General features: G+C 42.3%; 1 protein-coding gene across 1 annotated transcript in view; it reads right to left on the bottom strand.

Annotated features, from left to right (window-relative positions):
* LOC139925289 (cell adhesion molecule DSCAML1-like) overlaps window positions 1-13,298 on the bottom strand; it is a 57,094-nt gene that overhangs the window by 31,462 nt on the left and 12,334 nt on the right. The window contains 1 exon segment of the mRNA XM_071916604.2: window positions 11,126-11,272. Coding sequence (XP_071772705.1) covers window positions 11,126-11,272 — 147 coding nt within the window.

Raw genomic sequence — 13,298 nt, 5'->3', positions numbered from 1 at the left:
GATCAAGAACAACACCAACAGCAGTCACAGCAACAACGATAACTTTGATCAACACTCCAGAGTAGCATTACCTCTATCACCATCAAGAGAAGACTTTATGGTTATATAACTGAGTTATTATTGTACCGTACAGCAGCCAGTAATATGAAATGTGTAAAACTCTCTGTGGAGCACCTTAGAGGCATTAATCATTGATTTGAGGGTGCTTTGCTGCTGAAAGAGAGCACCCTATACTGCAGGTGACACCCATTGTTGAGGCAGTGTTCATTCTTTTTTACCTCTCCATAATGACATTCAGTGGGTCAAGTGCCAGCCCAGTCAAACCTGCATCCCACTCGCTGACACACACACTGCAGCATAAAGGATGACACTTGCCTTAACAAATGAAAAACCATAGGGACAAGCATATGACCTGCATTCTTCCCCTTCTTCATCAGTGTTGATGGTCCAAGCCAGTTCAATGTCAATATGAATCCCCTGGAATCTGCTGGATGGTGACTGTTCTTCCTCTGGAAGTTCACCACCAGCTCATTTGTCTTACTAACTCTCTGCAAAAAATGCCTTTCTTTAGTTATTCAGTCAAGTCTTAAAACCGTGTTTTTCATAAAACAGGTGAAAAAAATAACTTGTTTCCAATTCAGTTTCACACTTTCTAGAAACAAATGACAATATCTTGAAATAAGGCCGATCACTCCATTGGAATCAAGATAATGTCACTTGATTCAAGAAAATTCTTGAAACAAGTTGATTTGCAGTGGAAAAAGTGAAATTATTTCACCCCACTGGCAGATTTTTTTTAACTTGTTTTAAGAAAAATATGATTTTAACACACAATACTAGACTGGATAAGTTGTTATGGTGGATATTTTTTGCTGTAAAGTGAGCTGCAGATGCTTATCCTTGCACCATTATGATGAAGTTTCCACCAAGCTCCTGTGTCATCTCCACCTGTAAATACAATACAATATACAATATAATCTGTAGCTAAAGTTTAAGTTTTAGTTGTTTGAGGTGAACAGGAGGGAGACCAGGACCGTCCCTTGGGCTGCTTGAGAGCTTCTCACCATCATCTTCGGCTCACAGTTCAGAAACCTCATATAATGCTGCCTGGTGGCGATATAGTATAGATCCAAGTGACCATGAAGGCATCTACCTGCATTGCCCTGAGCATTTACCTGACTGAAAGACTGGATAATATTGCCAAAGAACATAATCCTCACTGTGCTCCCAGCCTTCTGTAGAGTAAATCTGTTGTTGCATGTATAAGATTGTGTTATCCACTCCTGCGTAAGTCTGGAAACCAAACCACAGGGTCTCACTGGTTGTTTACTGGTGGTTAGAGGTGGACAGAATGTATGAATTAGGCGATTTACAGATAAGATAAGATAAATAAAGCTGAAAGTGGGCATGAATAGATGCACTCTATTCGATTTTGTATGTATCTGTATCTGAATTTGTCTCCATTAATGCTCCACCTCTATGCATTGCACGCTGTCCCTTGTGCTTTGCACTATACTCACACTCTAGGATATGTCAATTCAATCACAGTGCTCTACAATATTTGTGTGAAAATTTCAACTCAATTTTCAAAACTCATCAACACCTCAGGATGAAGGCCAATTAATGGACTTTCTGGGATCTTTTGAAAATAGATCCACAAAACATAGGTGTGAAAATGGCACAGTGTGTGCACAGGGTGCTAGATAGCCTGTGATCACATGTCCTATTGAAAATAGATTTCCAAAATGTAGACACAGATTGTGTGCACTGTCACTCACTGCAGGATGCCGTCCCATTGCTGTCCCGCTGGCAACTCGCTGCTGCACGGTAATGAACTTTGATTTCGGAACGAGACGGACCACACTGTGATCAGACTGACCAACAGAGAGAGAGAGTGAAACTAATGACTGCTGCTATTTGTTCTGTATCATTTCCACTTACTGTATATACTGAATTATTGACTAGCGTCTTAACTGGGCTTTGGTGTTTCAGAGAGAGAGAGAGAAAGAGAGAGAGAGAGAACTACACACACATGCTTTATACATGTTGAATTATTGACTTGCTTGCAGATGACATTTACTACGCACACACTAATCCCCAGTGCCAACAAACAATAGCCAAGAAACATCACACCCTTTTCCAGTGGAAGAAAACCACAGTCTGCTCCACCGCATTAACCCCAAAGCACCGTCTCTCACCCACTCACTCCTCCGCTGGCTCTACCTCTCACCTCCCTCACCCCGCCACCCACTCCAATCAGTCAGGGGCTGCCATGTTGATCTGGCCTTTATGTGTGTTTGGACAGCTAAAAGACAGGCGGATCAATAGGTCTGATTGAGAGGTCATGTAGGAACATGGCACTTGGATGACCACCAGGGATCCCCTTTGATCCCCGATCATGTCATCTCTTGTCCCTGGACAACTGGCTGCGTTCGCTGGGGTGAGCGAGAGACGAAGAGAAACGATAAGAAAGGAATCTCTCAGTGTGATGAATCATATTAAGAGTATTGCTATACTGTGATATTACAGTGTGTGGAGAATAAATGCATATCACAATGTGGAATGTATCTGTTTTGGTCTTGAATTAAACAATATTTGACTTTGGCATACATTTAGTTTTAAGCATTTATATCCTTATGCAAACCCCTGAGCAGTCAACCACCCATAATGGCTGCAATGGTAATCAGTGTTGTTATTATGTGATTTATCTTTTCTTTTCCTTTCTAGTCTAAAGGTCATATGGCTAACACATTCACCAGCTATTATAGATTCACAGATTTTTTTCTCTATGATTACTTTTTCCAAAAGTAAAGTTGCCTATTGGCAATAATTGGGAAAAAAATGCTATATGAATACACACTCCAAGGCGCAGGTAACAATGAGTGTTAACCACTAAAGAAGTCACCAGGTGAGCATTCTGAAAAAATTGAATTTTTGCACAAAAGTGAAATGTCACTTTAAAGCCACAAGTTAAGAAATGATACAGGAGTATGAGAGGATTAGCGAGGAAATCGCTGTCATTCATAATGAGGGGAAGAAAGGGATCAGGATCAGTCTTCTTCCATTGCTGCTAGCTGGTGAGTAAATAAGCATTTCCTTCAACAGAATTTCTTAGTAGAGGCTGCTGTAATCTCCTTGCCCTAATCCCTCTTTCACTAGCCTAAACAAAAGAGTAGAGGAAAAGGGGAGAAAAGGGGTAAACCCTCTTTACCCAAATCCTATTTCTTAACCCGATCCAGACCAGATAAACCCTATAGTCCAAGACTTGGTTCTCTAACCGCTCTAAGCCTTGAGACTCGCCTCTCTGCTTTCACTTTCCTTAACGACGCTGGATGTGATTACAAGGAGAGGGTTGGACAATCTGTTCACTGGGTACACAGTTGGAGAGTACAGACTAATTGGTTGCTATTATCTGATACATTACTAAAAATAAAACTCCCAGTGATGTGAATGTGGTTACTTTTAAAAATGGCGACTGTTCAGAAATATGTTTGTCGGGGAAAAGGAAATCTTAAATACAAGATTATGCGCTCAAACGTCATCTCACACATCTTGAAATAATGGTTTAAGTTAGACCATAGTGTTAATAATGCCTTTGAAATGACAATGTTGAGAAATCAAAATTAAATGTTTACCTGAATTTAAAGCAGATGAACTTTGTAAACAACATCACCCCAAAGAATCTGAAAATAACCTGATTTCATGCACTTGTTACTTATTATGCCAGATGATCAGTAATCGGTAATCTGTAATGGATTACAATTTGAAACCTTCTCAACTGATTTTGGGTGCAGACACACACATAACTCTCTGTCTCTCTCTCTCTCTCTCTCTCTCTCCCTCCCTCTCTCTGTCTTTCTCTCTCTACCACACAGTCGGGGTTGGAGGGTAAGATAGTGGCCAGATTTCTGTCACAGTGATGTGCTCGCAGGGGCTTTCCCATCTCTGCCTCTTACACTGATTGACACTGATACACTGATACACTGTAAACATGGTCTAACACTTGTACTGCGTGTATCTGCGTGTGTCTGTGTGTGTCTGTGTGTGTGTGTGTGTGTGTGCTCGTATTTCTGTTTGCGTGTGTGTGCGTGTGAGAGAGAGAAAAAGAGACAAAGAGAGAGAGAAGGCGACCAGCATGCTGTGTGTGCATTTCGGTGTAAGTGCACGAGGGCAGGCGTGTGTAGTAGTGTGTAAATAGTCAATAATAGGCGACACTTGTCAGCCCTCTGCTCTGTACACACAAAGCCTGTGGTTGGGCCATTGTTGAACTCCGCCTCTCCGCGCTCCCCCCCTAACTGGGCCTCTCAAGCAGAGATAATTACGCCTATTGTGCCCCTTGCACACACACAACACGCGCACACACCCGCACGCGCGCACACACACACACACACACACACACACACACACATACACACTTATTTGTGCTAATTAACACACCCACCCACGTGCCTACTCAACCTAACTGAGTAAAAGATGGCTGCCAGCGCCCCATCTGTTTCTGCCCCGCTCCCAGTCGTTCTCAGCACACTGGGGCAAATGGGAGAGGGGCAAAAAGGATGCAGAGGCAGAGGGAAACAAACTGTAGGACAAGTTATAGAAATCCAAGGAATTAGTAGCATTGGAAATAAGATTTAAATGTATAAAAAAAACAAAAAAAAGATTTTTGTGCCAAATGCATGACAGGATGTTTTTTATCTTGCAACGGGGCATTATTATGAATCAATCAATTTAAAGCTGTAACCCCCCCCCCCCTTGTGCCTGCCATGTGCCACATGGGACAGCAGAGGCAGGAGTGGAGGAGGGAGAGGTGAAGTGAGGGAGGGATGGTGTGAGACCGGGGGGGGGAGCGGGCGACCTGCATGTGCATGGCAGTCGATGGGATTACGGTTCTGTTCCACGAGCCCTCGGGGCGCCACGTGCCCCCCGTCCTCCTCTGTCGCACCATGTCCCGCGCCCAGGCAGCCCGAGCACGACGGGACAGCCGACACACACCAGAGTGGGGCAGAGCGGAGCAGAGCGCAGCCTAATGTGTCCTGAGTTAATGTTTAATGAGCGCTCCATATTCAGGCAACTTCACGCAAAATCAGAAAATGGCTTTTTTGTGTTACCTGAGGAGAGAGCAGACAAAGGGGAATGTGTGTATGTGCGTGTGTGTGTGTGTGTGTGTAGGGGAGAGGGGGCCAGGCTTGTACATTTGTACTTTCTAGGAGCAAGTGTGTGTCAGACCTGTGTTTACATGAGCCAGCAGAGTCCCAGACAAGTGTATCTATTAATGTATTCCTGTTCTGAGTGCACAAACACAGATTTACAAACAGGCATCCTGTCCTAACACACCACCGCTCGCCATGAGGTCCCTCTCTCTTTGTCACCTCTCCTCTTTTTTTGTTTCTCTTGACTGCATCTCTGTATGACTCCCTGTCTGAAAGTCGAGCCCTTTAATATTTACTTTTTAATTACTGAGATTAAGAGCTGTAGTATTTAGAGTCTGTGTGTGTGTGTGTGTGTGTGTGTGTGTGTACAAAAGAAGCACTGTACCAATAATTTGGGCAGAAAAATAAGCTTAGGTGGTCCACTACATATTGGAGGCTTATTATACAAATGGCCACATCATTATAACTGTTTGCACTAAGAAGTCTCAGTTCTTCATTATATCCATGAGCTACGCCTATGAGCAGGCCTACTTCCTATCTCAGTCGCTTTGCTGCTGTATTATAATCATCATAAATGTCAGTAAGCAGCCAACTAGTGTCCATTAGCTTTGAATGTTTCAGCGCATCTTCCTTCAGCACTTCCCTTTTAAATTCTAGCTTTCTGTGTTTAAATTCTAGTTTTCTGTGTTTAAATTCTAGCTTTCTGTGTACCACTCTTTCTCTTTTTGCCGTTTATAGTGAATTAAAAAAAAATCAAAATATATAAATAATACATTTATAGGCTATGTATTTTATATATTTCATTCTAAATTATTTTTTTAATTATACAATGATGTTACGGCCAACTTTCTTTTTAAATTCAATCATTAACTCCTGAGCTTGTCCACTGACCAGCCCATCTGTAATTTTGCTCCCGATTAACCACTCCGGCATTGGATAGGCGTGTGTGTGTGCATGTGTGTGTGTGTGTGTGTGTGTGTGTGTGTGTTTGTCTGTATGTCTTTGTGTCTGTGCTTGTGTGTCAAACTGCCTTCCTCCCAGCAGGGAGCCCAGGGGCGGAGGATCGATCTGTAATGTAGCCTGTAAGTGACCCAGCCGCCTGGTAACATCCATTAGGACCCAGGACATATTAAGAAGTTCACATCAGTGCTAGATAATGCAGCATTTACACACTGACAGGTTAAATAAGGGTTAAATCTACCTTACTTTCAAAGGGACTATGTGGTCTGATCTAAATATGCATACTCTCCCTCTATCAGAATTACTAGATGCACAATACAAACAGTGTCTTTGCATGGATATAAATCCATGGCACAAGCATGCACAACACGTGTCTGTATATTGTACAATTGCACCAGTTTAGAAGATAGTAGAACAAGAGCAGAAGTTAGGAGGGTGATTGAATGAGAAAGTGAGAGGATAAGAGTAGAAAAAGGTTGCAGGTGAAGTGGGTGAAAAAGTGATATTGTGAGGTTTAGTGGCAACCAGTCGCTGTGCCTTTGATAGGTTACACAGTGTATTGAGGATGAGTGGGTGAAGTGTAAATGTGCTAGAATACTCATCTAATCCTCTTGGTTTATTTACCTCACCTGCACACTGTCATTTTTTCTCCTTCCTCTTGTGTTTTAGCATTGTGTTTTATCATAATTCTTTGCTGTTTTTTTTTGCTGTGCAAATACATAAACAAGGCCAAACTGTGTGGCAGGTGGATTAGATAGAGCATGGTTGGGCATCTTCTCTGGACCACCATGTGGCCACAGCCATCTGCTGGTCCAGTCTCTATTCATCGGAGCCACTCATTAGCTTTCTGCTGGTTAGACTGCGCCTGCCTCGATCTGCAAGCTGAACCTCTCTGTGTCCCTGTGTTTTTATTCCCATCCACAACCCCTCTCTATCTCTATCTCTCTGTCTCTGCTCCAGCTCCCCTCCTTCAGATCACTGCTCAGATTAGCCGGCCTCCATTGTCTCTTGAGGGTCAAACATGTATGAGGCTTAGCTACAGGGATGGTATGGGACAGGGGAGTGGGAGGGAAATAGGTCAGTCTGCACCCCTCCCCTCTTAAACCCCTCACTGTCCTGGCTGGACAGGAAAGTGGGGCAGGCAAGGGGACACACACAAGCACACACACACACACACATACACACACACACACACACACACACACACACACACGATTTTAAAAGAGTCTTGCGGCTCCAGATGGGGAGCATGTGCGTATGACAAAATGGGAACCTGTTGGGGTTCAGAGGGCACGGCGGTGTCGTGTTATGTCATCAACTCTACCTTCATAGCAGTATGTGATCCAGCTACTGATCAGGGTCTACACCTAATGATTCCTCCTTCAGGTAATATGAAGACATGATGAAATATATGATTTACATTGTTTTTTTTCTTAAAAGGAGAGTGGGCAGTCCGATCACCTCAGTATTCTTATTCTTTCTTTAGACAATGGGAAAGTAGAGAGGAGGACAAAGTGGAGGAGACTCAAGAAAGACCAGACAAACTCTGGTGGGATTCAACCCCAGGTTAGTGTTGTTCCAGATGTGGGGGATTTGAACACATAACCTCTTCAATGGAGGTCATTTGGGAGAATGAGAAGATGTTTAAATATTGAAAGGGTTAGGGTTAGAGTGGAGACCAGAGTGGAGTTCAATTTTGGACTCAACTTTGGGCAAAGGCATCTTTAGCACTTAATTTCTCTCCCTCTTTATCAATCAAACCATGCAGCAGTTCAAACTGTTTTAGATTAACATCTGACTTCAGTTCAAAGGGTTTTTTGGTTCTTACCAATTGCAGGAATAAGACGAAACAAGTCTTACAGTTAGAAAACTGCATCCTTATTTTAACATGAGGAGTGAATCATGTTCTCCCTGTGTTCGAGTGGGTTTCCTCCCACAGTCTTAAGACATGCAAGTCAGGTGGATTGGAGACTCTAATTTGCCCATATGTGTGAATGTGAGTGACTGTCTGTCCATCTGTGTTAGCCTTGTGATGGACTGGCGGCCTGTCCAGAGTGTCTGCCTGCCCAGTGCATGCTGGGATACAAATGGACATGAATGAATGAATGTATTTCATTTAATTGGGCATGTGCGGAAAAATGCATGTGTGTGCACATACTTAAACGTATGCGATTTTCTCTGACAATCTAAATCAATTCTCAAGAGACACCGTTTGTTGCAGATGGAGCATGGATAGGTTTGGTTGGGTGGGTGCAGAAGCAACTGTGACCAGCTTCCTCCTGCTGCACACACACACGCACACACACACACACACACACACACACACACACACACAGAATAAACTCTTTGAAAAATGCCTGTCATTGTTTGAATGACCACACAATCCCTGGCATACAGAGAGAGCTTTCACTCACAAAATCAATTTTAATTTTCCCATCTTCATTAGACCTATCTAGGCAGTCCTTCGCTGGCTGAGCGAAGACAGAGAGATCGACAGAGAGAGAGAGAGAGAGAGAGAGAGAGAGAGAGAGAGAGAGAGACGGAGCACAGTGACCATGTCATGGACAGAGTGGGTGAGGTGAGAGCTTTTGACCAGTGATGTTAACACAAAGAGATGATTCACTGAAGAGTTAGAGATCAGATTCAATAACACATCCAGAGTTCAGGGACCCGTCAGACTGTTTATATAACCACGTGTATGTGGATATTTTACTGTGTGTGTGTATGTGTGCACGTTTGTGTATCTCTTGTGCATTCATGTGAGAGTGCAAGAGATTGCGATGTTCAGATTGCATACAGTTGTGTGCAGATTATGGAATTGTATGGCAGATGTGGTGTGTTTCAAAGAGACGTCATGTTACACAGAGATTACTGTATTGCTTTGCTGTTACGATGATTAGGTCACGGTCTCCCGTGTTGATTGGGGTGGGTCGGGGTCAAGGTTGAACACAACAATACTGGGACCGCTCTGTGTGTAGTGCTTGGTGTGCTGAGTTGTTGTGTTTGTGTGTGCTGCTGTTGGAGGGAAGGGAATGCTGAGTTCAGTGAGCAGCTCATCATGTTCAACATCTGATCGTCACACTCACTGCTCATCAACTGACCTATATACCCCTAATTACACACAGCAGCCACATGATGATATACACAGAAACCCCTCATACACAGAAACCATAAATGCAGACGCAGAGGCACGTGCAAAGATGTGTTTCTGTGCAGAAATCAACAGCAAAACAAACAAGGGGACGTGAGAGCAGCCATCTTCTCACTCTCAGCCAAACATGACTGGAAATTCTTTACAGTGTCAGGAGTCGGAGAGCCAAACAGGGGCAAGGAGAAAGTCGAATCAATTGATAAACAGCTAATCAAAGAGAAATAATTTACAGATGTTTAGGTTTGAAATATCCTGACAATAACAAAGACTGAAATGTCTCTCTACAATTCGCTAAGATAGTTATGCAAGAAGATAGTTTCATTTTGTGTCTGTGTGTGTGTTTGTGCGCAGTGTTGACAATGTTGGCTGAAATAAAATGAAATAAAATAATGAAATAAATTGGTGAGTGGAAAAAATGAAGACAAACAAACAATAATCTGTCTCAAAAACTCATAAATGAAATGAAAATTTAGATTTTTAATAGTGTGTTTAATAGCAAAAGCCCAAATTAGAGCATGGGCTAGGGTGATGGCAGACAGCCATCAGAAAATGATCTATTATCAATGTTTTGATACAAACTGTACCACAAACATCCCAAGGTAATTCCCACAAAATATGCAGTTTTGTTCTACAATTTGCCAATAGTAGCTACTTAAAAACCTTCCTGCCAGGCTGTTAATCTATAATTTACTTTAGTAAAAGCTAAATAGAATATGAACCAAAGCAAAACATAAAGAGACACCAGAAACTACACTGAAACTATACTTGAGACCTGATTTAAACTACATCGAAAATAAAATTTAAAAAAAAAATAGGAAATGTATGAAAATCCCAAACTATTAGAACCTCAATGCATGCGTGTGTGTGTGTGTGTGTGTGTGTGTTTGTATGTGTGTGTGTGTGTGTGTGTGTGTGTGTGACTGTGTCTCTGTTATGCATACATATAATATAAAACACCATCTGCCAGGACCTGAGGCCGTTCTTGCCCTACTACCCTCCTTGCTTCTCTTTCTCTGGTTCATTCTTTCCCCTCTATCATCTTCTTCTTCTGCACTGTTATTGCAAGCATTTCAAATTGAAAAAATGCATTTTATTGGACTATTAAAAATAAATCTCATGCATTGTGCTATACACAATATATAATCACACAATAAAATACAAATAGATACAAAAAAACAGCTATACAACAGACACAAAGACTCCTCTCTCTCTCTCTCTCTCGCTCTCTCTCTCTCTCACACACACACACACACACACGCACACACATACACACACACACGCACACAAATGAGGTTAATGAAGACGAATGTGGGGCCACAGTCCTATTGACATCCAGTGTCTCTAATTGTGGCACTATTCTTCAAGGACATGGTGGCAAGACAAGGAGGGAGAGGACAGAAATAGATCTGATGAGGAGAACAGTGGAAGAGGCGTGCGACTTGGAAGAGAGTCTATTTAACGTGTCCAACAGACCCGCTGCGCGCTAAAAATGAAGACAACCAATCCAGCGGGGAGGGAAGCGCCAATCGCGAGGAAGACGGGATTTGAGAGAAAGATGGGGATGCTGAGTATCAGAGGAAAAAAATTGACGCGCTGAGATGGAAGAGCACTGATCGGAGAGAGGTAGAGAGGGAAAAGTCAGAGAAAGGAGGAGGGAGGAAGGAGATAAGAGTAAGGAAGGAGGAGGAGGTGGAGGAGGGAGGAGGAGGAGGAGGACTGGGTCAGTGATCCAGAACAGTGAGCAGACAGAAGACAGGAGTTAAGAGTTCGGTCAAACAGAGAGCACAGCGGCGCATCATCATGCCTCCACAACACACAGACACACACACACACACACACACACATAAATCACGGGGTGTCCTACCTGGGACGATGGAAACGGTGTCTCTCTCCCAGGACACGACGCTGACGTACTCCTGCACGGCAGTGGGGATGAGGCACTTGAACACAGCTACGTTGCCCCGCATCGAGCGCTGGTCTGCCACCCGCACGGTGTAGGGCTCCCTGAAAACTACACACACACACACACACACACACTGTTGGACAGCTCTCTCTTCTCGCCACGGTTACACCGATACAACAGTTTGCTGATGTATCGGGCCGATAGTGGCTTTTTATTCAATATCCGATACAGTGTCGTCCACCACCAATATGATTTAGTTGTTCAATTCTCTGTTTTTTAAATGGCATTAGCACTGAATAGGTGGGGTGGAGAGTTTTAGTGTCCCATGATGGTTTAAATGCTGTTTCAGAGGCAATTCTGAGGGAAACATTTGGAATTTCTTGGCATGAAAAATGTCATATTTAAAGTCTGAAAGTCTGAAAGTATTGGTACTGGCCTTCAAAAACCCATATGAGTCAAACCCTAGTTATGACTAACTCAAAAATGAAAAAGTTGATGGGTGACTCAACCGAATTGGTAAACAGGTTTTATTTGTGAATTGGATTGGCAAAGAAAGCTTTCCAAAATATTCTGTTTTTATGTTTTATGGGTGCCAAGTAGGGGTGATACATTGGTTTCATTCATGCTTTTGACATCTGAAGGTCCACTTTGCTAACCGCCTATATTTTAAAATTCACTGCATTCATTTTTTGATGTGACGTTAATGCCTCAATTTCACCTAATATACAAAAATACAAAACATTTTCTATAGGAACTTGTAATCACGTGTCTCAGGACATGAGGTTTTACAGATACATAATATACATCAAAATAAATAAAATAAATATTATGATAATATAGCTGTGCAAAGTTACCTCACTTATAACATTTTGAAAAATTAGAGACTTTTTATACACGTTTTATCCCAAATCTCAAAAATCACTGCTTTGGTTCAACATACAAAATGACTGGGAATACTCATCTTAAATTGATTAGGGCTTGATTTTCCCTGTAACTTTCTTAAGATATTTGTAATCAAATGAACTAAAAATTCGTTGAAACTACATCAACATAATGATGAGCTTATTAGTGTGAGTTTTTTAATAGTAGTGTGGAGTTCAAGTGTAAAGTCCGGTTAGTGAATGGAACAATACAATGACTGAGAAAACAATAATCTACTTTTGTTTACATCATCAGAAGCAACACATTAACACTCTAGAGCAAAATACTCTTTCATCAATTATCGCAGCACTCTACATTTATTCATTGAAAATTACTGGCCTACACTTGTATATTGTTTGAACTCTTCTAATCCTGCATCTGCTCTCACCATAAATGGCGCAAGCCGCTATTAAGCAGGATAATCATGGAAATTATTTTCTAGCTTCGGCATGGCATCATCATCACACACCAATCTATTGTTTTGTACACAACTTGGTAGGGAAGCAACAGCCAGAGTGGATAGCACATTCAAAGAAAACTATGGGGGTATTGGTGCTTCCCAGTTTATGCAGGTTCATGCAATATTTGACACTCTCCTGAATGAGCAGGGACTCATTAGTAAAATCACATGAAAGCTAGGACGTTTCTGAAGGTTGCTAAGAAACTGGTTTGGAATCCCTTCCCTGGTAACAGACATGATGACAACATGCATACCTTCCTGCTGCAGGGAAAAAACACATAGTAATACTACATATTCAACACTGAAATGTACAGTTTTCAAATGTCTTTAACTCATTCATTCACTCAAGTTGTTTCTATTTTGAAAGAATATTGAGTCAGCAAACGGTCATATTGAATTTGCTTAAATATTTGGACCATAGCGGTTATCATTGTAGCATTAAAGCAATTAAAATGATGCGATCCCTGTCAACACTGTCAACAAATTCCACAATGTGCAACCTCAAAGCAAGAATAACACCACAGCCACAACACAGAGACCCAAAACTATCCATCCACACCCTCTGAACAACTGCCTGACCCGAACCTGCGGCCCAACAGAGGCCGCTGGCTGCAGGATGTTTGGTTCATGCTAATCCCTCGTCTCCTGAGGGCTTTTGGGTCATGTGGGAATGAAGGCAGCAACCGGCTGGCATGCAGCTCAGGGTCCTGGCTCAAATCCTCAACTTGGCGCTAGTATTAGTATTAGAATGAA

The sequence above is a fragment of the Centroberyx gerrardi genome, chromosome 11, assembly GCF_048128805.1.
Source record: "Centroberyx gerrardi isolate f3 chromosome 11, fCenGer3.hap1.cur.20231027, whole genome shotgun sequence".
NCBI lineage: Eukaryota > Metazoa > Chordata > Actinopteri > Beryciformes > Berycidae > Centroberyx > Centroberyx gerrardi.
The sequence above is the reverse complement of the archived record's forward strand: the minus strand, read 5'-3'. Positions and strand labels throughout refer to the sequence as shown.